This window comes from Schistocerca americana, chromosome 7 (assembly GCF_021461395.2).
Source record: "Schistocerca americana isolate TAMUIC-IGC-003095 chromosome 7, iqSchAmer2.1, whole genome shotgun sequence".
NCBI classification, from domain to species: Eukaryota; Metazoa; Arthropoda; class Insecta; order Orthoptera; family Acrididae; genus Schistocerca; species Schistocerca americana.
The window spans coordinates 595,143,901-595,170,841 of record NC_060125.1 but is presented as its reverse complement, the minus strand read 5'-3'; the positions used below and the strand labels follow the sequence as shown (position 1 = coordinate 595,170,841).

Sequence of the window (26,941 nt, the reverse complement as noted above, 5' to 3'; positions counted from 1 at the left end):
TCTAGGTCTTTTAGTTTTTGCGCATGCATCTCCTGAAATAGCTAGAAATATTTCTTTTCATGTTTTGACTTAACGCCTACGACACTAATTAAAGTTCCCATATATTAATGTTTTTCATTCAGAAAAAAAATTATAGTGAAACGATTAAGGCGAGAACCAAACGATTTGCTCATTTCAGTCTTATGGCGGCCTCTGTCATCTCACAGATCAATGCCTATTCTCCGCTCCCTATCGAGCTGACTAATAGATTCCACTTGAATGTGGCTGCCCATCGACAGAAAATCCTCGTCGCTATTTGACAGGGACGTAATACTGGGGCACCATTATGAAGCAATAATCCTGAAAAATACGCTGAATGCAAGTTAATGCTCATTCTCCTCCTACAAGGTTTCCGCTTTGAAATGGACATCTAGAGCAATATCTGTGGTAACGCCAAGAAATTAAAGATTTTGTAAAAAAAAAAAATAAGGTGGTCTCGCTCTGGAAATGAACAGTATAGTCAGGGACCGATGACCTCAGCGGTTTGGTTCTACAGGAACTTACCAGACATTTCCAACTGAACAGTATATTCAATCATAATCGAGTCAGTGAGTGCATGACTAGCATGTTCTAATAACGGTGTGTCACTCAATGGTCGGTGCAATGATCGTGCTGTGTCTATAGGATGGCGCCTTTACGGAATTACGGCTTGGAGGTGACCCGGTTACAGTTCGGACCTATCCGAATAACATCTCTTGTTTAATTCAGTGATCAGTAAATTGTGCAACATCTCTGGTCAACATTTTCAGCTGATGTTGTGACGTTTTTGTGATGTGATAGTGCGTGTGTTAATCTTCAAAATTTCCACTTTGGCTGGCGCTACAGTAGCATTATGCCTATGTATTGACATCATTTTCGCCAGACGACTGTTTGAGTGCGATAATCAGTTTATTCTACTATCTATTTCGGTTTGCAGCCACTTTCAACTGCTTTTGAAGCATCTATGCGCATGGCTAAAAGGAACAGCCAATGTGTGAAATACCTGACATCGTCAACCACCATGGATGTATAGAGAAACATCAAATACAGTGTCAGATGTGTGTTCATTCGTAACGATGTGCATAAGATGTGGATATAATCACTGACCAGACAGCGGTATCAGAGCCTAACTGGAGTCTCAGATTAACATTATGAAACAGGAAACGCCTCCATGTTCAACTGTACGAAAGAAGTATTACAAAACATAAGCTCTTTTGGGCCTCCTTAAAAAAATTAAACATCTACTATCGAGTGTCAAAGAAAGATTGAGTTATCATATCATATTATTTTCATCTTTGTTACCTGCGACGCTATTTTGAAAGCAAATGCATTGTCTTCACACTGTGTGGGCAAAAACAGGTATGGAAATTGTCTCCTTGACGTCAGTGTAGTTGTACTGTTTGCGTCAGACTCGTTATTGGATAGACAGAATTGACAAGTGTTTTGGAGTTACTTACACTTCCTTTACATTGTGCTATGACACTGTTAGGTAACGCTGCTTTTTGTCCACATCTACTCCTCTCTGAAGGGGAGTTACTATCAGTTATCTGTGCCATCGTTACTTTGTATGTTGTTGACTCTAATACACCTAGCACCTTAGATTTTGTAATATATCGGCCCTATGAGAACGGGTGAGGACTTTGGGGGGAGGGGGGGGGATTGGTTCAAATGGCTCTGAGCACTAAGGGACTTAACATCTGAGGTCATTAATCCCCTAGAACTTAGAACTATTTAAATCTAACTAACCTAAGGACATCACACACATCCATGCCTGAGGCAGGATTCGAACCTGCGACCGTAGCAGCAGCGCAATTCGAGACTGAAGCGCCTAGAACCGCTCGGCCACAGCGTCCGGCTTCTAAGGAGTAATGATTCGGATAACTGTAGTGGGTGCATATGAAGTTCGTGGAAACCAGACGGACAGCTATGACAATAAGGCTTGGCGGATAGCGTGTGATGGTCCAGGGTTGTATTTTCCTCTTTGAGGTCGGCCCACTACGTTTGATCTAGGACAAAACGAAATTTTACGGAACGAGAGGTACCCAAAACAGTGGTAACACCGTTGGAGACGTCTTTTCGTGTACCAGTATGACAATACAGCATATCTCAAATGAAACACCATTTCAAAATTATGCAAAGATTTCGAACTTGCTTGCAATCTTCAAAAATGTGAAACTCTTCGCTGGAAAAACACAGAAAATGGCTAAAATATCAATGAGCCACCAATGGACCAAGTCATCTGACACAAATAGTTGCATGTAGGAATACGGGGATACGATAATGATATAGCTAAAATCGCAAGTAAATCATGCGACAGACTTCAGTTCACTAGTAGCATACCGGCAACAGGCTGTAATTCTATGAATCAAACTGCTTTCGAAACAGACGTGCGACCCACCCTAGATGTGCCGATGGTTGTTACTATTACAATCGACAGAGGTATTGACAAAGGTATCGTCAGTCAGTCGACCTCTTTGAGCGGTGAGAAGTGGGCTGAACGTTTCGACTGGAAAGACAGTAATGTGTTTACGAGTCGCTTAGACGGAAACACCGCCGAGAGAAAGTTTGGGTGACTTATTTGGGCGAGGGGACCAAACAGCGAGGTCAGCGGTCCCATAGGATGAGGGAAGGACAGGGAAGGAAATCGGCTATCCCACTTTCAAAGGAATCATCCCGGCTTTTGCCTGATGCGATTTAGGGAAATCACGGAAAACCTAAATCAGGATGCCGGGCGCGGGTTTGAACCGTCGTCCTTCCGAATGTGAGTGCTGTGTGTTAACCACTACGCCACCTGGCTCGGTGCCGAAAGAAAGCTGTTAGCTCTTGAAGGAAGGGTAAATAGTGTAGTTTCTGCACCGTCGAACAGTACCGCGTTTAGCTGCACTGTGGTAACGGGCTTCTGGTTAATATTTGCTGGTGTTGTAGTTATACTGGAGTGCTTCCCGGGCGGGAGAAAGTCTTTCCAGATACAAAGTACGGCATACGGCTGAGTGTTTACAAGGAAGTTCGACAAGCAGTGCTACGCTGGGGCGCGCTCATATGATGCCTGTCGGGTCAGTTTTGAACTCTAGGATATGATGATGATGTGACCCGGGTTTGGAGTGACTTTCTTGCTGTATACACTCTAGTTTGTGAATCTTAGCCTAAAGATTAGTGCAGCCGGTATACTGTAAGCAGAATAGTAATTATTTCAGGTTGCTTAGACATACGCCAAGAACTACGGTGGTTCGTCTGTGTTGATGTTACGAATATTGCGGTGCCAATCTTGTGCCATACTATTAAATGTTTTTTTGTTTCAGATTTATGGCACCAAGTAAAATTGCGGTCTATGATCTGCAAAGTCGCGGATAATGTGAAGCTTACTAAGTAAACATAAGGCTCGCGTTAAGGATGAGGTTACACGTATCTGAGGTGACATTAGAAGTGTTGCACGTCTCACCGCACTTTATTATGGTTTCTTTGAACTATACGCCTTACCTTAAACTATTAAAATCGTCACCTTTCTAAACGAGATTTAAAAAGTTAGTGTCACGCAATTACCGCTACTGTTAGTTCCGGCTTGCGTACGACCTACCGTTAGCATGCGTCTAAAGTATGCATGTTTTAGGAAACCGAGTGAATTATGTTCAAAGATATATTGTGAAGCTGGTTTATGTAGTAATGAAAGAGGACGTTAGTAGCCGAACTGCTCGTTAAGAGATGTTCAGCATATGTGGAATGTATGACGTGAAGGGTACTGCGTCTATGACTGATCAAATTACATGCCAGCCAACCTGTAACTTGTAAACTTGTTGTTGTTTTACTGAATGCTTTCTTTAATTTTTTATTAGCAGGACTGAATATGCTTTACCTAAAGTTTCTACATTTTTACGTAATATTTTTTATCCTTTTTGTTTGAAAACGTGTGTTGGCAGTCTATTGTAGTTACATTTAGGGAAACTGTTTTAAAGTTGTTGAGACATTGTGAGAATTTTTCTAAGTTTTGAGAAGACACGCATTTTTAAAGACACTGGCCAGTATCTGCTAACTGCACTGCTACAGTGACGTCAAAAACTTCTTGGCTTAATATTTTGAGAGTAACGATATTCTATTTTGAACAAAGTATAGAAGGATGTTGATTTCGAGGGGTATTTGTTTTTAGAATGAATAAAGTATTTTATATACATGTTAAATAAAATGGATGCTATGAGTGAACCTTTGGTTATACTCCTGTCCTAACGTCCCAATTAGCCACGGCAACTTGGATGGGGTACTTAGATTAACTAACGGAACCTAGCATATTGCTCATCTCTTTAGGACTCATACCAGAAAGGAGATACTGAATATGTAAAAATAATGGCAGCACGAATAGTCACAGGCTTCATTGACACACGGAGAGCCGTCATTAAGCGAGGAATCTAGAAATTTACCGCAACCTCATCCATATCGCTCCCGCTGGGACCACGAAGGCAACATTACAATAAGTACGACGTAGACAGAGGCATTTCAGAAGCCATTCTTCCCGTCCACCATAAGCGATCTAAACGTTGTAGAATGTGAAGAACCTTGTGGCATGCAGAGAACAGGTGTAAACGTATACGTGGGCTAGAGTTGCGTTCTTACCTAAACAATGGTGCGGTAGTTTCGGTAACTGCACAAATGACGTAGTAAATACTAGGGTTACCGGCAGTATTGATAGAATTGATAGGGAAAGAGACATAAATGACTGTGGGAGAGAGAAGTTGGGATCCTACGACTTCGTTTTTTTTGTTTAGTTATTTATTTTGCACATAATTAGAACCGCACATCATTCAGTGTTCGTCCATTGTGTGTTTTATACCCGTACAGAATATGAATTGCATTTTATACGTAATAAGCAGTTCCTTTTGATGCAAGTACAGTTTACAAACACAAACATAAAAATATATAATAAATGTTATTACTGCTATTATTTTGTACGCAGCAAAACGTTCTTCATCGTGATCAAAGGCTAGAGACTCCTGTTATTATTGATAAATGCGGAAGTTGTTTATGAGTAAGAGAAATATGTTTTATATCATGTCGACGAAGTATTTGAACGATGCTTGATATATTTTGGTTCAAATGTCTCTGAGCACTATTGGACTTAACTGCTGAGGACATCAGTCCCCTAGAACTTAGAACTACTTAAACCTAACTAACCTAAGGACATCACACACATTCATGCCCGAGGCAGGATTCGAACCTGCGACCGTAGCGGTCGGGCGGTTCCAGACTGAAGCGCCTATAACCGCTCGGCCACACCGGCCGGCGATATATTTTGGATTGCGGTTTTTTACTTCACCTTTCTGTTGCAAAAATTGCGTTTTCTAGCGCTATATGATAAATCTGTATTGTTTTTCTTTATTTTCAGTATAACATCCCTCTGTTTCACGTTACAAATCAACAGTTTTATAACAAAACCTCAATTAATCGCTGGCCGCTGTGGCCGAGCGGTTCAAGTCGCTTCAGTCAGAAACCGCGCGACCGCTACGGTCGCAGGTTCGAATCCTGTCTCTGGCATGGATGTGTGTGATATCCTTAGGTTATTTAGGTTTAAGTAGTTCTAAGTTCTAGGGGACTGATGAGCTCAGATGTTAAGTCCCATAGTGCTCAGAGTCAATTGAACCATTTAATTAATCGTTGACAATTTATCTTGCTATAAATACTGTTTACTCTTAAGTAACTAACGGAAGGGTGACTATGAACAACAAAAATGTTCCTTAGGTCCCCCGACCCTTTATATACCCCCAATCAGCTTCTGAAGGGTTCACCGCTTCCGATTTTTAGGGGAATCTAGTAAGACACTGACCATATACGTAAAAAAAGCGTTCGTTATGAGGTAACGTCCGATCCGTATGCAGCACACCTAACGTACAGGTAATGCGGCACGACCTTAACTGACCAAAGCTACTAGAAAAACTACCCTAGTCTACAGTCACTTTGGTAGTCTACGGTAGCCTATGGTACACTGATGAGCCAAAACATTATGTTTGCCCGTGTTTGGAACGCAATAGATCACTGAGCCAGCGTATCATGGAGCGGACAGTTTGTTGGTAGGTTTGTGAAGGTATGTGGCATTAGATGTGTATCACGTAACGGGCCACTGATTTGTGTACGCAGTGATGGCGCCAGATAGCGACGCAAATGGGTTTCATAGGATTTAGCCGTCCGGACATCCACAACGCTCCTCAAACCACTGTAGCATGGTTTCTGGCTCCGAGACAATGACAGATGTATTGTTGGAAGATGACATCGCCGACGGGAAAGAGATCAAGGACGAAGGCATTCAGGTGGTTCACGCCTGTCAACGTGTCTTCGGTTACTACCACAGGTTCCGTGCAAGAGCAGGAGAACGCCTCCCTTAGCATAACGCAGCTCCCAGTAGCCAGCCTCTTTTCGAACCGCCGTTCACGTCGACGACCATGGCCATAGTGTAGCAAAAACGTGATTCACTCGAATTGCCAATACGTTTCCATTGATCGACGGTCGAATCCCTATGTTCCTGTGCCCATTGCGACCGTAATTGTTCATGACGTTTGGTCAAGATGTGGACTCTGCTGTGTACTCTGAAAGACTTGTGCGTGCACAAGCACTATGCTCTTTAGGCAGAAATGCCACAGATCACCACCCCTCCTACTTTACAGAGCACACAAGCCCCCGACACCACGTCATGTGAAGAGTCGTGAACGTCCACCCGTTTAGCGCCTAGTGATAGTTCCACTCTCCTTCTACCTCTTTTCATTGACGCTCACGGCAGTAGCCTGTGAACATTCGATCAGTCTCGCCATTTTCGAGGTACTCGTTCACACTTTCTGCGTAATACACTACTGGCCATTAAAATTACTACACCACGACGACGAAGTGCTACAAACGCGAAATTTAACCGACAGGAAGATGATGCTGTGATATGCAAATGATTAGCTTTTCAGAGAATTCACACAAGGTTGGCGCCGGTGGCGACACCGACAACGTGCTGACATGAGGAAAGTTTCCAACCGATTTCTCATACACAAACAGCAGTTGACGGGCGTTGCCTGGTGAAACGTTGTCGTGATGGCCTCATGTGAGGAGGAGAAATGCATACCATCACGTTTCCGTCTTTGATGAAGGTCGAATTGTAGCCTATCGCGATTGCGGTTTATCGTATCGCGACATTGCTGCTCGCGTTGGTCGATGTCCAATGACTGTTAGCAGAATATGGAATCGGTGGGTTCAGGAGGGTAATACGGAACGCCGTGCTGGATCCGAACGGCCTCGTATCACTAGCGGTCAAGATGGCAGGCATCTTATCCGCATGGCTGTAACGGATCGTGCAGCCACGTCTCGATCCCTGAGTCAACAGATGGGGACGTTTGCAAGACAACGACCATCTGCACGAACAGATCACGACGTTTGCAGCAGCATGGACTATCGGCTCGGAGACCACAGCTGCTGTTACCCTTGACGCTGAATCACAGACAAGAGCGCCTGCGATGGTGTACTCAACAACGCACCTGGGTGCACGAATGACAAAACGTCATTTTATCGGATGAATCCAGGTTTTGTTTACAGCATAGTGATGGTCGCATCCGTGTTTGGCGACATCGCAGTGAACGCACATTGTAAGCGTGTATTCGTCATCGGCATACTGGCGTTATCACCCGGCGTGATGGTATGGGGTGCCATTGGTTACACGTCTCGGTCACCTCTTGTTCCCACTGACGGCGCTCTGAACAGTGGACGTTACATTTCAGATGTGTTACGACCTGTGACTCTACGCTTCATTCGATCCCTGCGAAACCCTACATTTGAGCAGGATAAAGCGCGCCCGCATGTAGCAGGTCCTGTACGGGCCTTTCTGGATACAGAAAATGTTCGACTGCTGCCCTGGCCAGCACATTCTCCAGACCTCTCACCAACTGAAAACGTCTGGTCAATGGTGGCCGAGCAACTGGCTCGTCACAATACGCCAGTCACTACTCTTGATGAACTGTGGTATCGTGTTGAAGCTGCATGGGCAGCTGTACCTGTACATGCCATCCAAGCTCTGTTTGACTCAATGCCCAGGCGTATCAGGGCCGTTATTACGGCCAGAGGTGGTTGTTCTGGGAACTGATTTCTCAGGATCTAAGCACCCAAATTGCGTGAAAATGTAATCACATGTCAGTTCTAGTATAATATATTTGTTCAATGAATACCTGTTTGTCATCTGCATTTTTTTCTTGGTGTAGCAATTTTAATGGCCAGTAGTGTAAGAATCTGCCGTATGTCAAAGTCGCTTATCTCAACGGATTTCTCCATTTGCATCCCATATCTTCGCTAGGGTGATCCCCTGTCCGTGTCTGCTCCGGTTTATTACTGCGTCACGTACCCACAACCCCACCAGGCAGAATCCAGCGTCGCGCTGGACAGAGGTCGTAATGTTTTGGCTCATCAGTGTAGTTTCGTAGCTCCAGTGTAGGACTCACCCAGCAGCGCGACCGCGGCGGCCGAGGAGAGTTCGCTGCGTGAGCGGCAGAGCCTGGCGCCCTTGGCGTGCAGCCGCCACAGCCGGTACACGTCCCGGAACACCGCCCACACCTGCCGGCACGTAGACGTGGCCACATCTCTCAGGCCGCACTTCACACCGCCAGAGTCTGCTGAGTGCCCTCACGGGAACAGCCAGAGTCTCCAGTGGTGCGTTACACTGCAAATTCATCTGTTACCCTAGGTACCTTGAAACACTTGGAGTTTTAATCTTCGTTCATCCATTATGGATCGTAGGACGACGGCTGGCATGAAGTTCTTGATGCAATAATTTACCAACAGGCGTATGTATTGTAGAAATTTATTTTATTTTATGAACTTCTATGTGCAACCAATTTCGGCATTACATTCGGCATTTCAGTCTGAGTCGCCTGGGCACCAAGAGCTGTTGCAGGACGATTGATTCACGGGTCCAGTTTTATGGCTCCTTCCGTGTATAGCGATTTTACGACTATGACGAGTGGCGCCTGAAGATGGCATCAATGTAATGCCGAAACTGGTAGCACATAGAAGTTCATAAAATAAAATAAATTTCTACAATACGTACGGCTGTTGGTAAATTATTGCATCAAGAAACTTGAAGTTTTGCTTTAACTTGCACAACAAATGAACAAACATTAAGCAACAGGTGGCACATAATGGCATACAACAACAAATGACACACAGTGTAAGATCATACTAAAAATCAGGTCTTACTAGGCCATACGGAACTAACAACACAATACGAAACAAACTGGGAAGACAAAGTAGTAACACTGATAAATATAGCTGATCTGATATCTAGCAAATAATCTGCAATTGCTGTCAGTCTATTTATGTGGGCCACACATGTAGGAACTTCAGATACACGGAGCATCTAGGACCATTAAGAAGTAACAGCTACCACACAATATTTGCGGACCCGCCGCCCAGCAAACACGGAAACCGATTTGAAAATTCGTAAAACTGTCATTATCTTCCAGCAAAGACCAACAGTAAAAGAGATCATCGTATACAAAAATCAATATATCACGGAAAATATTTACTAAATGATTATAAATCACTCTGCAATAAAACACTATTTGCCACAATAGAAGAACTGTGTAGATAACTTCCACTTCCTCCCCCCTCTCATCCCCCCGCGTACAGAGTAAATGCCCTCAATTTCAGTAATACTTTGAAATTCGCTCGTCACTCTTCAGATAAATGCACAATGAAACAAAGGAACACACTCAGTGACGCTCTAGCTGAGTACTGAAACCCTTTGTTTCTGAGACAAATGGGCAAGGTGCGAGTACACTCGCGCTCTGACGGATCCTTACAAACTTAATGTGTACAGACAGTGCATACATTCCCGGAGTCGACACTGACACTGACAAGATATCGGTCCCGGGAATCCCAAAACATTCGAGAATGTCTTAATTTTAAGGCTGAAGATGGATAACAAATGACAGAACAAGTATTGTTTTCGAACGATATAATCAGAAATTAACAAATTTCTGATATTTTTCCTTTGCTTTCACTGCTAAACATTGCTTCTTGCCATGATTCTAGGCTTTAATGAGTCAGTTTGCGAGTATCAAAACATGTGATATAAAAGGCCGTATCTCCTGATTTCATTCACTTAGAAGCTTAAGTTTCACGCACCACCAATCCCAAAGAAAGCAGGTGTTGACAGATGTGAAAATTACCGAACTATCAGTTTAATAAGTCATGGCTGCAAAAGGCTAACACGAATTCTTTACAGATGAATGGAAAAACTGGTAGAAGCCGAAGTCGGGGAAGATCAGTTTGGATTCCTTAGAAATGTGGGAACACGTGAGGCGATACTGACCCTACGACTTATCTTAGAAGCTAGATTAAGGAAACGTAAACCTACGTTTCTAGCATTTGTAGACGTAGAGAAAGCTTTTGACAATGGTGACTGGAATACTCTCTTTCAAATTCTGAAGGTGGGAGGGGTAAAATACAGGGAGCGAAAGGCTATTTACAATTTGTACGCAAACCAAATGGCAGTTATAAGAGTCGAGGGGCACGAAAGGAAAGCAGTGGTTGGGAAGGGAGTAAGACAGGGTTGTAGCCTCTCCCCAATGTTAGTCAATCTGTAAATTGAGCAAGCAGTAAAGGAAACAAAAGAAAAATTCGGAGTAGGAATTAAAATCCATGAGGAAGAAATAAAAACTTTGAGGTTTGCCGATGGCATTGTAATTCTCTCAGAGACAGCAAAGGACTTGGAAGAGCAGTTGAATGGAATGGACAGTGTCTTTAAAGGAGGATATAAGACGGACATCAACAAAAGCAAAACGAGAATAATGGAATGTAGTCGAAGTACATCGGGTGATGCTGCGGCAATTAGATTAGGAAATGAGACGCTTAAAGTAGTTAAGGAGTTTTGCTATGTGGGGAGCAAAATAACTGATGATGGTCGAAGTAGAGAAGATATAAAATGTAGACTGGCAATGACAAGGAAAGCGTTTCTGAAGAAGAGAAATTTGTTATCATCGAGTATTGATTTAAGTGTCAGTAAGTCGGTTCTGAAAGTATTTTTATGGAGTGTAGCCATATATGGAAGTGAAGCATGGACGATAAATAGTTTGGACAAGAAGAGAATAGAAGCTTTCGTAATGTGGTGCTACAGAAGAATGCTGAAGATTAGATGGGTAGATAACATAACTAATGTGGAGGTATTGAATAGAATTGGGGAGAAGAGGAGTTTGTGGCACAATTTGACTAGAAGAAGGGATCGCTTGGTAGGGCATATTCTGAGGCATCAAGGGATCACCAATTTAGAATTGGAGGGCAGCGTGGAGGGTAAAAATCGTAGAGAGAGACCAAGAGATACTTGAACTGAAGAATGTAGGATTCAGAAGAATGTAGGTTGCAGTAGATACTGGGAGATGAAGAAGCTTGCAAAGGATAGAGTAGCATGGAGAGCTGCATCAAACCAGTCTCTGGACTGAAGACCACAACAACAACAACAACACATGTATGACCTGTAAGTATGTGACAAATTTCAGCTTGATACGTCTACCTGTTCCTCATAAATAGGTTTCGTAACAGTCGGACAGACACGCAGACAAACGGAGAACAAAGTGATCCTATGAGGGTTCTGCTTTTACAGGTTGAGATACAGAACCTTAAAAATGCGTGTAAAACCATCAAAGCTTCCACTTAAAAAAGAGAATTAGTATCTTAACACATCGACAGTCGTCCACGACAAGAAGCAGACCGAGGCTGAGCAAAATATCCTGCGTCAATTATTAATAAAAAAATGTAAGAAATCAATAACTGAATGTCAGTGTCGTAATCAGTTCTTCTTCGTGCTGAATTTAACATGTATGTTATTTCTTAAGTATTGATTCGTGGCACTGTATTGTATCCTTTGATGTTTAATAAGCCACCAGGAAGTAATTTTGAAGATGAAAAGTAATAATTGACTGTTACATGTTTCCTTAAATATTTATGAAGAAATTAATATCAGTTATGTGTTGACGAGGAATTAAATCAGTTAGTCATGTACACTAAAAGAAGTACTTCAAATGAAAGTAGCCAGAAAAGTGGGAAATATCTCTCGTTTTAAAACAATAGAGTGAAACGCAGAGAACCAGTGACTCAGTTCAATATTAAGTGTTATCAGTGATTGGCTAAGAAACGTGATTAATCGAAAGCTAAATTTACGACGAAAAAGCTAAATTTACGACGACTTCAGACAAGCATTCTAACCTTGAGAATATTTTATGCCCTATTCTGTCTCAGGATGAGGGAAGGATGGGGAAGGAAATTCGCCGTGCACTTTCAAAGGAATCATACCAGCATTTGCCTGAAGCGATTTTGGAAAATCACGAAAATCTAATGAGGATGGCCGGACGCGGGTTTGAAGCGTTGCAACTTTTAAGTTGCGTCTTCTGATGTACATAATGCATTACAGAATGCCGCAGAGTAACAGCTGGCGTGGCTAGGCCAAATTCTCAGCCTTTTTCCGTTGATAAAAACCATCGTCAGTGATGAGTGTACAGTCTGTGTTACAATCTCTAACTGTCACCACCTTAATGATCAGAGTATGTTCCTGTGGACTTATGTCAAGCAACGGACGATGCCCCTCGTAAATGTTATCCAGGAAAATGTTGAGTCCAGAAGCCTACACGATTATCTGTGTTTGTTACCAAAATAAAAGTAATCGTAACAGCTGACACCTCGTAGTTCGTGTTGTTAGCTGCTACGATTACTTCTATTTTGGTGACAAACACACAAGAGCAGACTGAACATTTTCCTGGATAAGATTTACGAGGGAAATCGTCCGCGGCTCGAGATAAGTCCACAGGAACATACTTACATCGTTAAGGTGGTGACAGTTACAGATTTCAACACAGACTGTAGACTCATCAATGACGATGGTTTTTATCAACGGAAAAAGGCTGAGGACAAGGCCTACCCACGCCAGCTTTTACTCTGCGGCATTCTTTAATGTACCACTAAACCATATGACATAGCATTATATAGACCAGAAGCTGTAACTTAAGACTTGCGAAACCAGTTGTGTGAGTCCCTAATCGATTTAAATAAATACAGCTACAGCGGACTATTGGGCTTTTCAATCAGTTTTATATTTTAATAGTTTTAACACCTGTATGTAAACACCTGTTATAGTGTATGAATTTGTCAATCAGTTATGTACGAGCATAATTACTTTAGCTAGTTTTAAAACTATCTATACATAAAGAAGTGGTAGTGTACACAATGCAGTACACAGTCAATCGAAAATTCTAATGTATGAATATATCACGACGACGTAACTTGCAGTTGGCACTGCGTGTAAAATCATTACTCGCTGCACTGTGAAAGATTCGCTACGGAAACAGTGGACAACATTGTGGTTAAGCCAGCCCCTCCATCGCCCTTCGGGAGTGCTAGTTCACTAGGTGAAATTTGGGAAGTAGGGAGGGAGATACTGGAAGAAGTGAACCAGTGAAGAAGTGGAGCAGTCGGTAAGAGAAATGCTTGTGTAAGGCAAGGTTCCGGATTTGGACTCTGGTCTCGCTCTTGGTTTAAAGTGCCAGGAAGTTTCAAAACAGCGCAGACGCTGCTGCAGAGTGAAGGCGTCTTTCTGGGAACACTTGAGACAGTTGTTTGGTATATGCTGTTGTGATGCTGTGAGTCGCAACAGCAGGAAAACTGCACGGAGAGTGCAGTGGGTGGGTCACCTGCTCGATGCTCTCGCGCACGGAGAGCTCGTGGAAGGCGGCGCAGGCGGTGTCCCGGCAGCGGCGCAGACCCTCCTCGCGGCTCACCATGCGCTCGCCCCACTGGTCCGTCTTGTTGCCCACCAGCACCACCGGCGCCTCGCCCACCGGCTCCTGCACACACCACGAGCACTGTCAGCGGACACCTCCGTAGCGCAGCCTGCGGAAACTGAGCGGCTGTTAGCTTCCGATTACTTACACATCTCCTGGCAAGAATACAGCATCTGATCAAACGTATACAGACACCTGTATGGAGTGTCTCCACTCTTCACCTTTGTGACTGCTTGAACCCATCCGGGGACACTTTCAGTGAGGTGTCTGCATGTCTGTGGCGGAATGGCAACCCATTCTGCCTCGAGAGCCGAAACCAGAGGTGACGTTGGAGGTTGTGGTCTGGAACGAAGTCGACTTTCCAACTTAATTCACAGGTGTTTCGTTGGGTTCTCGTCGGGAATCTGGACAGGCAAGTGCATTTCAGACTGTTGTGATGCTGCTTTATGACAGGTGCATTGTCATGACAAACAGTCATCGTCTCCATACTATTGGCTTTTTCTCGAGGGAAATGAGGGGAACACACCTTATCCATGAAAAACATCCCCATATTGTAACACCACATCCTCAGTACTTCGCTGTTGATCAGATAACATTCTCCAGGCATTCTCCAAAGTGAAACCTTTCTAAAGAGGGTATATCGCGATTCACCAATCCAGATCACTGGTTTCCAGTCATCCACTGTCTAGTGGCGTCGGCTCTTACACCACCTTAGGCATCGCTCAGCATCGACTGCAGAAATGTGTGGCTTATGGGGAGATGCTCGAGCCCTGCCCCCTGCAGTACTCTTGTTCGCCCACTGCTTGAATACTGCTCAGGGATCCGTACCAGATAGGGTTGATAGAAGAGATAGAGAAGATCCAACGGAGAACAGCGCACTTCGTTACAGGATCATTTAGTACCCGCGAAAGCGTTACGGAGATGATAGATAAACTCCAGTGGACGACTCTGCAACAGAGCCGCCCAGTAGCTCAGTACGGGCTTTTGTTGAAGTTTCGAGAACATACCTTGACCGAGGAGTCCTTCGTATATCTCGCGAAGAGACCATGAGGATAAAATCAGAGAGATTAGAGCCCACGCAGAGGCGTACCGACAATCTTTCCTTCCACAAACAATACGAGACTGGAATAGAAGGGAGAACCGACAGAGGTACTCAAAGTACCCTCCCCCACACACCGTCAGGCGGCTTGCGGAGTATCGATGTAGATGTAGATTCTTTTCAACTGCCTACGCCCAGTTACCCGGAGAGCTGGTAGCAATTTGGAAGTCACAGGTGATTGCTTCCGCTGACTTCGTGTGATTTTTTTACAGACACTCTCTGAAATGTTCCTGACCCATTTTTTACTCAGGTGACATCCAATGATTACTCCACGTTCGAAGTCACTGAGCTCTCGTGCTGCTACTGCTCCTCTACTGACAACACACCACTCCCCGCCTCCTTTTATACTCCTCTCGTGACATCTGGCGCTCACTTCCGCATTACATAGGGATGACTGTATACTTTTGATCAGATAGTATATCTCGATTCATTACATGCAAGGAAAGATATCTGTGACCTCCAGAGAACTTTATACCAGTAGTCATTGCCGATTATCAAGAAAACGTTAAAGCGGAACAGTAACAGGACAGTTATCAGGACTTAGTCTTGCAAACAGCGGCATACATTCAGCTACGAACACGAGAAAGTGGAAGATCAGTGGCACGTAATGGATTTCGTTACACACCATTCTGGTAAAGTCTAATTCAGTTAAAGGTGATTATATTAATCAACTATAAGGTATTAGCACTAGATTGTGGTATTTGTAATTACGTATTTCGATAAATACAAGAGTTCCGAGCATCAAAGGCAGGAATAAAGTTCATTACAATGACTTTATTTACATAAAAGTTTTGTTTTGGACTGGAGCTAATTTGATTTAAGCTTAATAAAACCGAATTACAAAATAATTAACGTCTTTTTGGCAACAGACAAAAACAGTGATGCGTCCTTTGTATTGCTGAAAATCTATCACAGTCATTTTTCCAGGGTTTTACTTAATCTTACTGGAACACTGGCAGGCTGTTATCAGTCTGTTGGTAGCATTGGCCGACGGCAGGGGCAGGTCAGGGCGGCGGCGTGAGGTCAGTGGATGCACCCGCGCGTTTACTGCCCGCGTTGGGGGAACCACTGGTATCGATGTTAAGCACTCTCAACAACTGTCTCTGCGCTTCACCGACCTCTGAGCAGTAACTCATGTTTTATAATCGAATGAACGCACCAGCTGCACGTTTGTTGGCCGGCCGGTGTGGCCGAGCGGTTCTAGGCGCTTCAGTCTGGAACCGCGCGACCGCTACTGTCGCAGTTTCGAATCCTGCCTCGGGCATGGATGTGTGTGAAGTCCTTAGGTTAGTTAGGTTTAAGTAGTTCTAAGTTCTAGGGGACTGATGACCTCAGATGTTAAGTCCCATAGTGCTCAGAACCAATTTTTTTTTTTTTTTTGCACTTTTATTTTTCTTTTAATAGCCGTGACAAGTTTCAGCCTTGAAGGCAAATTTACAGTGGCTACCTGAACAATACCGCAAAAACAGAGTACAATGTAATAAGTTATGTGACAACGAAAGTAATAACAAACATCGTCAAAAACAACATACGAAATAAATAATGTTTTACAACAAGTCGTCGAAAAAGCCATCAAAACAGCATAATACAGTAAGTGATTTTGTACGGCAACACGTCTACAATTTAAGAAAATAACACACATATATATATAATGAAATGATAATTAAATGGACACCCTAGCTGCAAACAGGCGTTGATATACTTCATTGGGGACATGTTGAAAATGTGTGCCCTGACCGAGACTCGAGCCAGGGATCTCCTGCTTACATGGCAGATGCTCTATCCATCTGAGCCACCGAGGGCACAGAGGATAGTGCGCCTGCAGGGACTTACCCCTTGCACGCTCCCCGTGAGACCCACATTCCCAACATGTCCACACCACTACATTCGTAGTGCGCCTAATAGTTGTTTGCCCATCATACTCATTACTCGTGGCAGATTAATCTACCGAGTACCGAGGCATTAACAGAGAATGCGTTGCAGTTCTACCTGTTTAGCGATGGAGCGGGTTTCACAAACCACGGGGTAGCGAATCTACGGAACATGCATTACTGGTCCGTGGACAATCCTCGCTGGCTCAGACAGGTAGAGCGACAGCGACCGTGGACTGTAAATGTATGGTGCGGAATCATTGGCGACCACCTCATTGGTCCTAACTTCATTGCAGGGGCCCAAACAGCTGCAACATACATCGCGTTTCTACAGAATGATCTGCCAACGTTGCTCGAAAATGTCCCACTGGAAACGCGTCGACGTATGTGGTATCAGCATGATGGTGCACCTGCACATTCCGCAATTAACACTAGGCTGACTGACCCTTGACAGGATGTTCGACGGGCGTTTCATAGGACGTGGAGGACGCATAAATTGGCCAGCCCGTTCTCCTGATCTTACACCTCTGGACTCTTTCTGTGGGGTACGTTAAAGGAGAATGTGTACCGTGATGTGCCTACAACCCCAGAGGATATGAAACAACGTATTGTGGCAGCCTGCGGCGACATTACACCAGATGTACTGCGGCGTGTACGACATTCATTACGCCAGAGATTGCAATTGTGTGCAGCAAATGATGGCCACCACATTGTACATCTATTGGCCTGACATGTCGGGACACACTCTATTCCACTCCGTAATTGAAAACGGAAACCACGTGTGTACGTGTACCTCACCATCGTACATGTGCGTCAGTGAAAAAGACCAATAAAAAGGTGTTACCATGTGGACGTAATGTGCTGTTCCAGTCTCTTCTGTACCTAAGGTCCATCACCGTTCCCTTTGGATCCCTACGTAATTCGGTGCTCTCCGATACACACGATCGAACAGCGGAGGAGTGGTACTCAAGCGTCAACTTTAGGTTACAATATCTCCGGAAGTAATTAACATTTTACAATGCAACAAACGGCACTGATTACGTATTTGTTTATATGTTCAGATGTGCTAACAAAACTAACGGGGTTCCATTTAAAAAAACGTAGGTTTGTGTTAAAAAACATACTTCCGTGCATTTTTTTATGGTTTGTATTAACCAATTACACTAGCCCCTCTTCTCAGGTTCGGTCTGTGGAATCGATTCGTCAGTATTTGATGTGGTTTACGAAATATATCCAGCGGTCACGTTAGGTGACTCACCCTGTATATTAAAATTTACGATGTGACATAACGACAGGTGTTTTTAAAAACAATAATTATGATTCATATACATTTTTACCAAGTCTAACCATGTATTTATTTCTCTATCTTGAGCTATGTGTGCGTTCAGTTGCTCCCCGTTTTCTGTCCTACTGGAACACGTATCAACTTACATCTTACCCTGATACCTGGGAAAGGCACCATACTTTCTTTGGGGTAAGAGAGTCACTCGTTATACCTCTTTTGTACTGTTATTTGCAGACGATGCCTAAAAATTACGGAGAAGCATCTTAGTGGAACCAACATTCTTAGTGAATCTGTCAACTCCGAACCCAAGACTTCTAATGAAGCCGTAAGCCCAGAAACTGCATCTAACACAAAGTTTGCAGCTAAGACAGTGACCTCTACTACAATTGAAAAGATTTCACTAATAGCAATTTTGGAAACACCAGAGACAAAGCGGAAGACAACTGCATCGGTGTCGACACACCAGGAAACCCTATAAAGTTTAAAAACAGAGCAACAGGAAATGACTGCCACCAATAAAGTTCTCCAATCTCCAAAAGGGGGAGAGAAATAGAACCGACTGCTGACGACAAGGAGTGCTGTAAAACAGAAAATATCGACAGTCGGCAATTTTAATACACACTTTTATATTTTATTGCTAGACAATAAAATATATAATTAAATTGGTGATGGTATCTCATTTATTTTCCCGTCTTTCACTGATTTTCCGGAAGAGACGATGGCTGTAGTCCAACATCTAAAAAAATTACTACGGGATACAAAAGTTATGATTTTGACATATACATCAGTTTTTAGTTTGAAGAAACCTTACCAGACATGTGTGAGTAACTTAGTTTTGAAAATCTCAAAAATTTCCGTCGTCATTTTATGCAGAATCAGAAAGTATGCCGTCTTGCCGCGCCGTACGATAATAAATTGTATCCCCAGGCAGCTTCTCATTACGACAAGAGAAATATTTACAGTGACAGTTAGGAATCATCCATCTCCTTCCACATCGGCAGCAACACAGTCCACTCGAAAACGATACTCTCAGATATTTTGGAAATTTCAAATTCTTTCATATTGCTGCTGCGGAACCCCAATACGATATAAAATCAGAGCCAAGTAGAATAACTGCTTGCGTAAGGTTCAGAGGCAGATGAACACGTTGTTGACTTGCTCAATTTGTGAAGCTCTTTCGCTTGAAAGAATCATCCAATTTTTCTGAAATTGTAACCATTCGTTTGTCTGTACATGTACGTCACATCTACCGCTTACCGCCTCATTCGGATAATTCCTTATTGTGCATCGTCCTTTTTTTTCCCTTTAGAATGTATAATGAACTTCCGTGATGACTATTAAGTGTTAATTCACTCGACTGCTAGTCTGGAAAGATAAACTGCTAGAGAGTAAACTATCAATAGAAACTCTAATAGAATGTGATAAGGACGTTAGTTCACAGAAAGGTTCGGTCGTACGAAAGATTCATACAGTATCTTTTATTTCACTAATTCATACAACACCTTTCAGCGACCGAATTGCAAGCAGCTGCAGCAGGACTGAAAACTGGGAGTAGAGTATATTTACGCTGCGCTGACATACAATCTTCCTTGTGCAAGAATACGTATGTCTTTCTGCAAAATCTCTTCAGGCATTTTCCACTTTCGTTATTACTGTGTGGTGACTTCTACTCACATCAGCAAGTATGAGAATACGAAAAAAAAGAGATTCCCCAGTAACACACATCTCAGAAGCTATACTTGGCAGCTGTCTAGTAGTACTGAATAATGGTTGGTTGGTTTGGGGAAGGAGACCAGACAGCGAGGTCATCGGTCTCATCGGATTAGGGAAGGAAGTCGGCCGTGCCCTTTGAAAGGAACCATCCCGGCATTTGCCTGGAGCGATTTAGGGAAATCACGGAAAACCTAAATCAGGATGGCCGGACGCGTACTAAATAATGGATGGAGGCCAATGACCGACTGGCCAATGAGGAGAAGACAAGCCATTCACATCACACCATGTTCGCCTTGTTCTTCGTACGTCAAAGAAGTAACTGATACGTTAGTCTGAGATCCTCCTCGACTGAAATCAAAATGATCACTCAAAGAGAAAATATACTAGTACACTGATGCAGGAAAATCAAAGAAACTTATTTTGTTGGTCTAGGTATATTCCAACCAAGAAAAAAATATGAGATTCATACTGTTCCGTTAAAGTGTTATTCCTTACGGGATGTAATAAGTACGCTGTGACATATTTCATTCCACAGAACAAGGAAAAATATTAAGTATTTTCGAAACATTTGGTGGAATCATAAATTCTGTAGAAGTATAGCTCGACGGTTTCTAACAGTGATGGAATATGGGAGACATCGGACAACTGCTTGAAATAAAAATACAGTTATGTCGATGTTGTGAAGGTGTTGAAATCGGAAAAGAAGGCAGTACTGGATGCCCTATTGTACATCACTTAATAATAGATCCAGACGGAGGTATGGAAGAAAGCCAAAGTTTTTCGCTTTAAGCAAGGTTCATCTAGAAAAACATATTATTTTCCACAGAAAAACCGCTTAGGTAAAACGGGGCTAACAACTGCTCAAATTAAATTGAGCTTGCCATCAAAATGAGACAAATCTCGTTAAACATTGTCTTGTATCAATTCACTTTCAATGAAGGCGTGTCTAAGACGTACCCACCTAGAGCAGTTGTAACGAATTTCTATACGGAAAAATTTGTAGAAACAGGCATTCAGATGGCCAAGAATAAATCCATTTCTTGGTTTTACTACGTTGATGACAATTTCGGCATATGACCACCTGGAGAAAAGGAACTCTCAGAACTTCTGCACTGTCTGTATTACATTAATTCTAATATAAAATTCACAATGAAAAGAGACAAAGAAGTTTAGTTTTAACATTTTGATACAGATGTACTTAGAAAAAATGGCTGAACTTTAGGGCACAAGATCTACATAAACCCGACACTTACAAACAGGCACCTTCACAAAAATTCAAACCACCATCCCAAACAGGAAAGACGAAGATTTTGGTGGACCTGGATGGAAGACTCTGTGGGCTTCAGTCCTTGGAAGAAGATTTCCATTATTTAAGAATTACTTTCAGAAGAAATGGGTACTATGACAAAAAGGTCAGGAGCTACGAGAGAGAAAACACCAGCTACAGTGAAAGTTTTCCTCCACTACGTAACAACCGTCACAGATCGCATCAGTTGAGCGCTAGGAAGTCGTAGTATTGACACAGTGTTTAAACCGACAGGAAATGTGCGTGAGTATTCTAATACTGCGCAGGACCTACCCCGCTCGTTTGCTGCGGCACGAGTACGCAAAATTCCTTGCACATGCCGTCAGGTACGCAAAGGAACTACTAAATGAGACATTAACGCATAGCTTAAAGAACACAAAAGCAACTAGTGTCTGGGGAACGCGGGTAAATTGACAGTAGAAGATCATGGAGTCGGAACAGTAACCACCATATTCGAGTCTCTGATACTGTGGATTTATCGATGAACAATCATTACTGCGCTAAGATGTACAGAGTAAAACAGAAAAACACAAAAAATTTCAACAGAAAAGAAGAATGACTGAAATTAGATAAACTATTGGCCTCAGTAAAGCAAGGAGTTCCAACTCTTCTGCAATACGACCTGCGTAACACACGACGGTGATTACCGCGCGATTTATGGCAGCAGTAGTGTGACGTTGGTATCAGACAGTTGCGCTGTTACAGATAAGCGTTTTGACTTTCTGAGGTGATGTGGTTTCAGAAGTCAGCTAAGGAAACTCAATAGTTTCTGAGTATGTCTCCAGCATTAGGGAATGAAACATCAGGCACAGAAACATGCTTTAGCCAACGTCTAATGCCCGTACAACTAAAATCACCAAAAACAACATTTTTCTCCCCTGCCTTTCAGAGGACAGAAAATTCATAAGCTGTTCATTTAAATTTCAGTACCGTTCCTGTTGGTGACGTACGTTACCCTATGATTATCCATCTACCTCAGGAAGGCACAATTTTCTCACAGCAAAATCTGTATTTAATTAAGTATGATATCAAGAGGAGATAATTGAAGACTAGACAACACCATAATGTTATTCCTGTACTCAATATCAGTGCAAGCCTTTAAATAGCTGTATCTTAGAGATCAATAGTGTGACGTCGTGTACAGCAAAAACACAACAAAATTTAATAAACTAAAAGGTAGAATAGTGTTTAGGATCAATAAACGGTTTCTCAAAGGCTCTGTTTGGCTTTAGGGAAGGAACAGCGACAACAGATAACTCAGCTCTGTTGTCTACTATTATACTCAAAGTTTTTGAACGAAGGAAAAGAAAATTATTCTAGTTTTGTACAGTAATAAATCGGGAAGGCTTGATATCCTATCAAATTCATATAAACAGTCTCCAAGTTTATAGCACAACGAAGGATATTACTTAAAATCAAACATAAAAAAATTTGTGCGAAATGACTAAACATTGAACTACAGCGATAGATAATTTATACAGAAAATCTAAAAACTGTTATGCCTCCATCCACGAAAATACTACAGCACACAGATGAGATTTGGATGTACAGTATCCCTTCAGAAAGAACATGCAAGAGTACATAGATGAGGCAATCAAATGCATGAATCGATGGCTCTCTGACACTGGGTTAGAAACAGCAGCCACAAAATTAACACTAATCTTCACAAAGCGCCACATCCCCAAACACGATTTTAGGTTCTCAACTTTTTGCACTAAAATCATAAATTATATTTCTTCGACTGGCTTTTCTTTCCCGTCTAACATATAATTTACTGGAATTCTGCTATAAAACCGTAAATACAGAAAGAGCACTTCACTGTGTGTAGTGGGACGATCGCCTTAGGATATTACTCGACTTCTATACAGCACATAAAAGAGTAGCAATCTACTGTAGCTGTTTTATGTATCATAACGCAAGTAGTCTAATTAAACAATTGAGTAGGTTGCAATGTGGACGAATAGTGGTAAGCTTAGGAGCAATTGCGTGAACTCCTAAACACGCTATACAGTGAGACGACAAAAGTCATGGCATAGTGATGGTGCCGGCAGTATCGCGTGAAAGGGCAGCGAACTTACGGATTTGTCACTTGTACTCAGGTGATTCATGTGAAAAAATGTCTGACGTGATTATGCCCGCACGACTGGAACTAACAGATTTTGAACGCGGGACACATGAGACATTCCATTTCGGAAACTGTTGGGGAATTCAGTATTCCAAGAACCACAGTGCCAAGAGTGCACAGACAATAGCAAATTTCAGGCTTACCTCTCACCACGGACAATGCTGTGGCCGACGGTCTTAGCGACCGAGAGCGATGATGTTTGCGTACTATTGACACTGCCATCAAACAATAAACACTACGCGGCATAACCGCAGAAATCAGTGGGGGACGAACGACGAACGTATCCGCTACGACAGTGCGGCGCTGGTGGGCTGTGTCAGCTGACGACCGACGCGAGTGCCTTTGCTAACATCGCCGATATCGCCAGCAGTGCCTCTCCTGGGCTCGTGTCCATATCTGTTGGACCCTAGACGACTGGAAAACCGTGGCCTAGGTAGATGAGTCCCGATTTCAGTTGATAACAGCTAATTATCTTGAACCCGTGGTCAAGGGGTAGCGTCCTTGATTAGTAATAAACAAGTAAGAAACTTCCTGGCAGATTAAAACTGTGTGCGGACCGAGACTCGAACTCGGGACCTTTGCCTTTCGCTGGCAAGTGCTCTACCAACTGAGCTACCCAAGCACGACTCACGCCCCGTCCTCACAGCTTTACTTCTGCCAGTATCTCGTCTCCTACCTTCCAAACTTTACAGTCTTTACAGACTTTCGAGTCTCGGTCCGCACACAGTTTTAATCTGCCAGGAAGTTTCATATCAGCGCACACTCCGCTGCAGAGTGAAAATCTCATTCTGGAAACATCCCCCAGGCTGTGGCTAAGCCGTGTCTCCGCAATATCCTTTCTTTCAGGATTGCTAGTTCTGCAAGGTTCGCAGGAGAGCTTCTGTAAAGTTTGGAAGGTAGGAGACGAGATACGGGCAGAAGTAAAGCTGTGAGGACCGGGCGTGAGTCGTGCTTGGGTAGCTCAATTGGTAGAGCACTTGCCAGCGAAAGGTAAAGGTCCCGAGTTCGAGTCTCGGTCCGCACACAGTTTTAATCTGCCAGGATGTTTCATAGCAGCGTACACTCCGCTGCAGAGTGAAAATCTCATTCTCTCAATAAAAAAGTACTCGGTCCCGGATTCAAAACCAGCCACTGCTTCAAACTTTGATTTATAATCAGCATGGGTAGCCGAAGGCTTCTGGCGTAAAAAGTCGCTCTCATTCTGCCAACGGCCTCTTCAAAGGGAGCGGAGGAGCGGACAGAGATTCAGGGCACTGTCTTGTCCCTGGGATGGGAAACTATCCCTAAAGGCGGAAGAATCAGCAATGATCAACGGCATGAGAATGCAGAAGACAATGAAAACCACTGTCTTAAAGACACATAACCTGTATCCAGAGGACATGTTGCCTCTAACTGAAAAAAGACGTCATGATGGTCTCTCCAGTGGTAAAAGATTCCGTACTAATCCCACATTCAGGTCTCCAGGAGGGAGCTGCCAAGGGGGAGGCGACCATGAGGAAAAGACTGAATAACTAACGAAAGTATAAGGTTCTAGAAGGCGAGGTGTGGAATGCAGAAGCTTGAACATGGCAGGGGAGCTAGAAAATTTTAAAAGGGAAATTCTAAGGATCGGTCTAGATATAGTAGGAGTCAATGAAGTAATATGGAAAGAAGACAACGATTTCTGGTCAGATGACTACACGGTAATATTGTAAGTAGGCTGTTTAGGTTTTATGTTGGTAACGCCATGTAGCGCTCTGTACGAAAATCACTGGGTGTGCTGTGCGCAGTCTGTGGCCAGTATGCGTTGTTGGAATTTGCTATTGTAGTGTTGGGCAGTTGGCTGTTAACAGCGCGTAGCGTTGCGCAGTTGGAGGTGAACCGCCAGCAGTGGTGGATGTGGGGAGAGAGATGGCGGAGTTTTGAGAGCGGATGAACTGGACGTGTGTCCATCAGAGACAGTAGATTTGTAAAACTGGATGCCATGAACTGATATATATATATATTATGACTTTTGAACACTATTAAGATAAATACATTGTTTGTTCTTTATCAAAATCTTTCATTTGCTAACTATGCCTATCAGTAGTTAGTCCCTTCAGTAGGTAGAATCTTTTATTTAGCTGGCAGTAGTGGCGCTCGCTGTACTGCAGTAGTTCGAGTAACGAAGATTTTTGTGAGGTAAGTGATTCATGAAAGGTATAGGTTATTGTTAGTCAAGGCCATTCGTTTGTAGGGATTTTTGAAAGTCAGATTGCGTTGCGCTAAAAATATTGTGTGTCAGTTTAGTGTTGATCAGAATAAGTAAAGAGCGAAATGTCTGAGTACGTTCAGTTCTGCTCAGCTGTTTGAAAATCAAATAACGTAAGGGGTTTACCAGCACAGTAATTCAATAATTTTTCTAAGGGGACGTTTCAATATCAGCAGCAGCAGAAAAAATGGTATAACAGGTGTAGGATTCATTATGAATAGGAAGGCACGGCAGAGAGTGCGTTACTGTGAGCAGCTCAATGATTGGGTTGTTATCAGAAATGACAGCAAACCAACACCAACAAGGATAGTTCAGGTATACATGCCGTCGTCGCACGCCGAAGATAAGATACAGAAAGTATATGATATTGAAAGGCTAACACAGTACGTAAAGCAAGATGAAAATCTAACAGTCGTGGGGGACTGGAATGCAGTTGTAGGGTAAGGGGTAGAAGAAAAGGTTACAGGGGAATATCAGCTTGAAACAATGAATGAGAGAGAAGAAAAACTAATTAAGTTTTGTAACAAATTTCAGCTACTAATAGCGAATACTCTGTTCAAGAGCCGTGCAGGATTAGCCGAGCGGTCTAGGGCGCTACAGTCATGGACTGTGCGGTTGGTCTCGGCGGAGGTTCGCGTCCTCCCTGGGGCATAGGTGTGTGTGTGTTTGTCCTTAGGATAATTTAGATTAAACAGTGTGTAAGCTTAGGAACTGGTGACCTTAGCAGTTAAGTCCCATAAGGTTTCACACATATTCGAACATTCTGGTCAAGAATCGCAAGAGGAGGAGGTATCTAGGAGGAGGAGGAGATTAGTGTTTAACGTCCCGTCGACAACGAGGTCATTAGAGACGGAGCGCAAGCTCGGGTGAGGGAAGGATGGGGAAGGAAATCGGCCGTGCCCTTTCAAAGGAACCATCCCGGCATTTGCCTGAAGCGATTTAGGGAAATCACGGAAAACCTAAATCAGGATGGCCGGAGACGGGATTGAACCGTCGTCCTCCCGAATGCGAGTCCAGTGTGCTAACCACTGCGCCACCTCGCTCGGTGGGAGGTATCTTGGAAAAGGCTGGGAGATACGGAAAGATTCCAGTTATATAACGTCATAGTCAAGGAGAGAGTCCGAAACCAGATAATGGATTGTAAGACGTAGCAGGAGCAGATATAGTCTCAGATAACGATGTACCAGTGATGAAGAGTAGGCTGAAAATTAAGAGGTTTTTTAGGAAGTATCAATACGTAAAGAAGTGGGATACGGAAGTACTAAAGAATGACGAGACTCGCTTGAAGTTCTCTAAGGCGATAGATAAAGCAATAAGGAATAGCTCAGTAGGCAGTAATGGATATCTGAAAAAAGGGCAATCACAGAAATTGGAAGGAATTACATAGGCACAAAGAAGGTAACTGCGAAGAAACTATGGGAAACAGAAAAACACTTCAGTTGATCGATGTAAGAAGAAAATATAAAAATGTTACAGGAAATTCAGGAATACAGAAATACAAATCGCTGAGAAATGAAAT

At 43.1% G+C, this 26,941-nt stretch overlaps 1 protein-coding gene across 1 annotated transcript in view; it reads right to left on the bottom strand.

The window, feature by feature from the left end:
- LOC124623134 (ras-related and estrogen-regulated growth inhibitor) overlaps positions 1–26,941 on the bottom strand; it is a 202,581-nt gene that overhangs the window by 6,157 nt on the left and 169,483 nt on the right. The window contains exons 5-6 of the mRNA XM_047148925.1: positions 13,704–13,856; positions 8,466–8,577 (exon numbers count right to left, since the gene is read on the bottom strand). Coding sequence (XP_047004881.1) covers positions 8,466–8,577; positions 13,704–13,856 — 265 coding nt within the window. The remainder of the gene's footprint in view (positions 1–8,465; positions 8,578–13,703; positions 13,857–26,941) is intronic.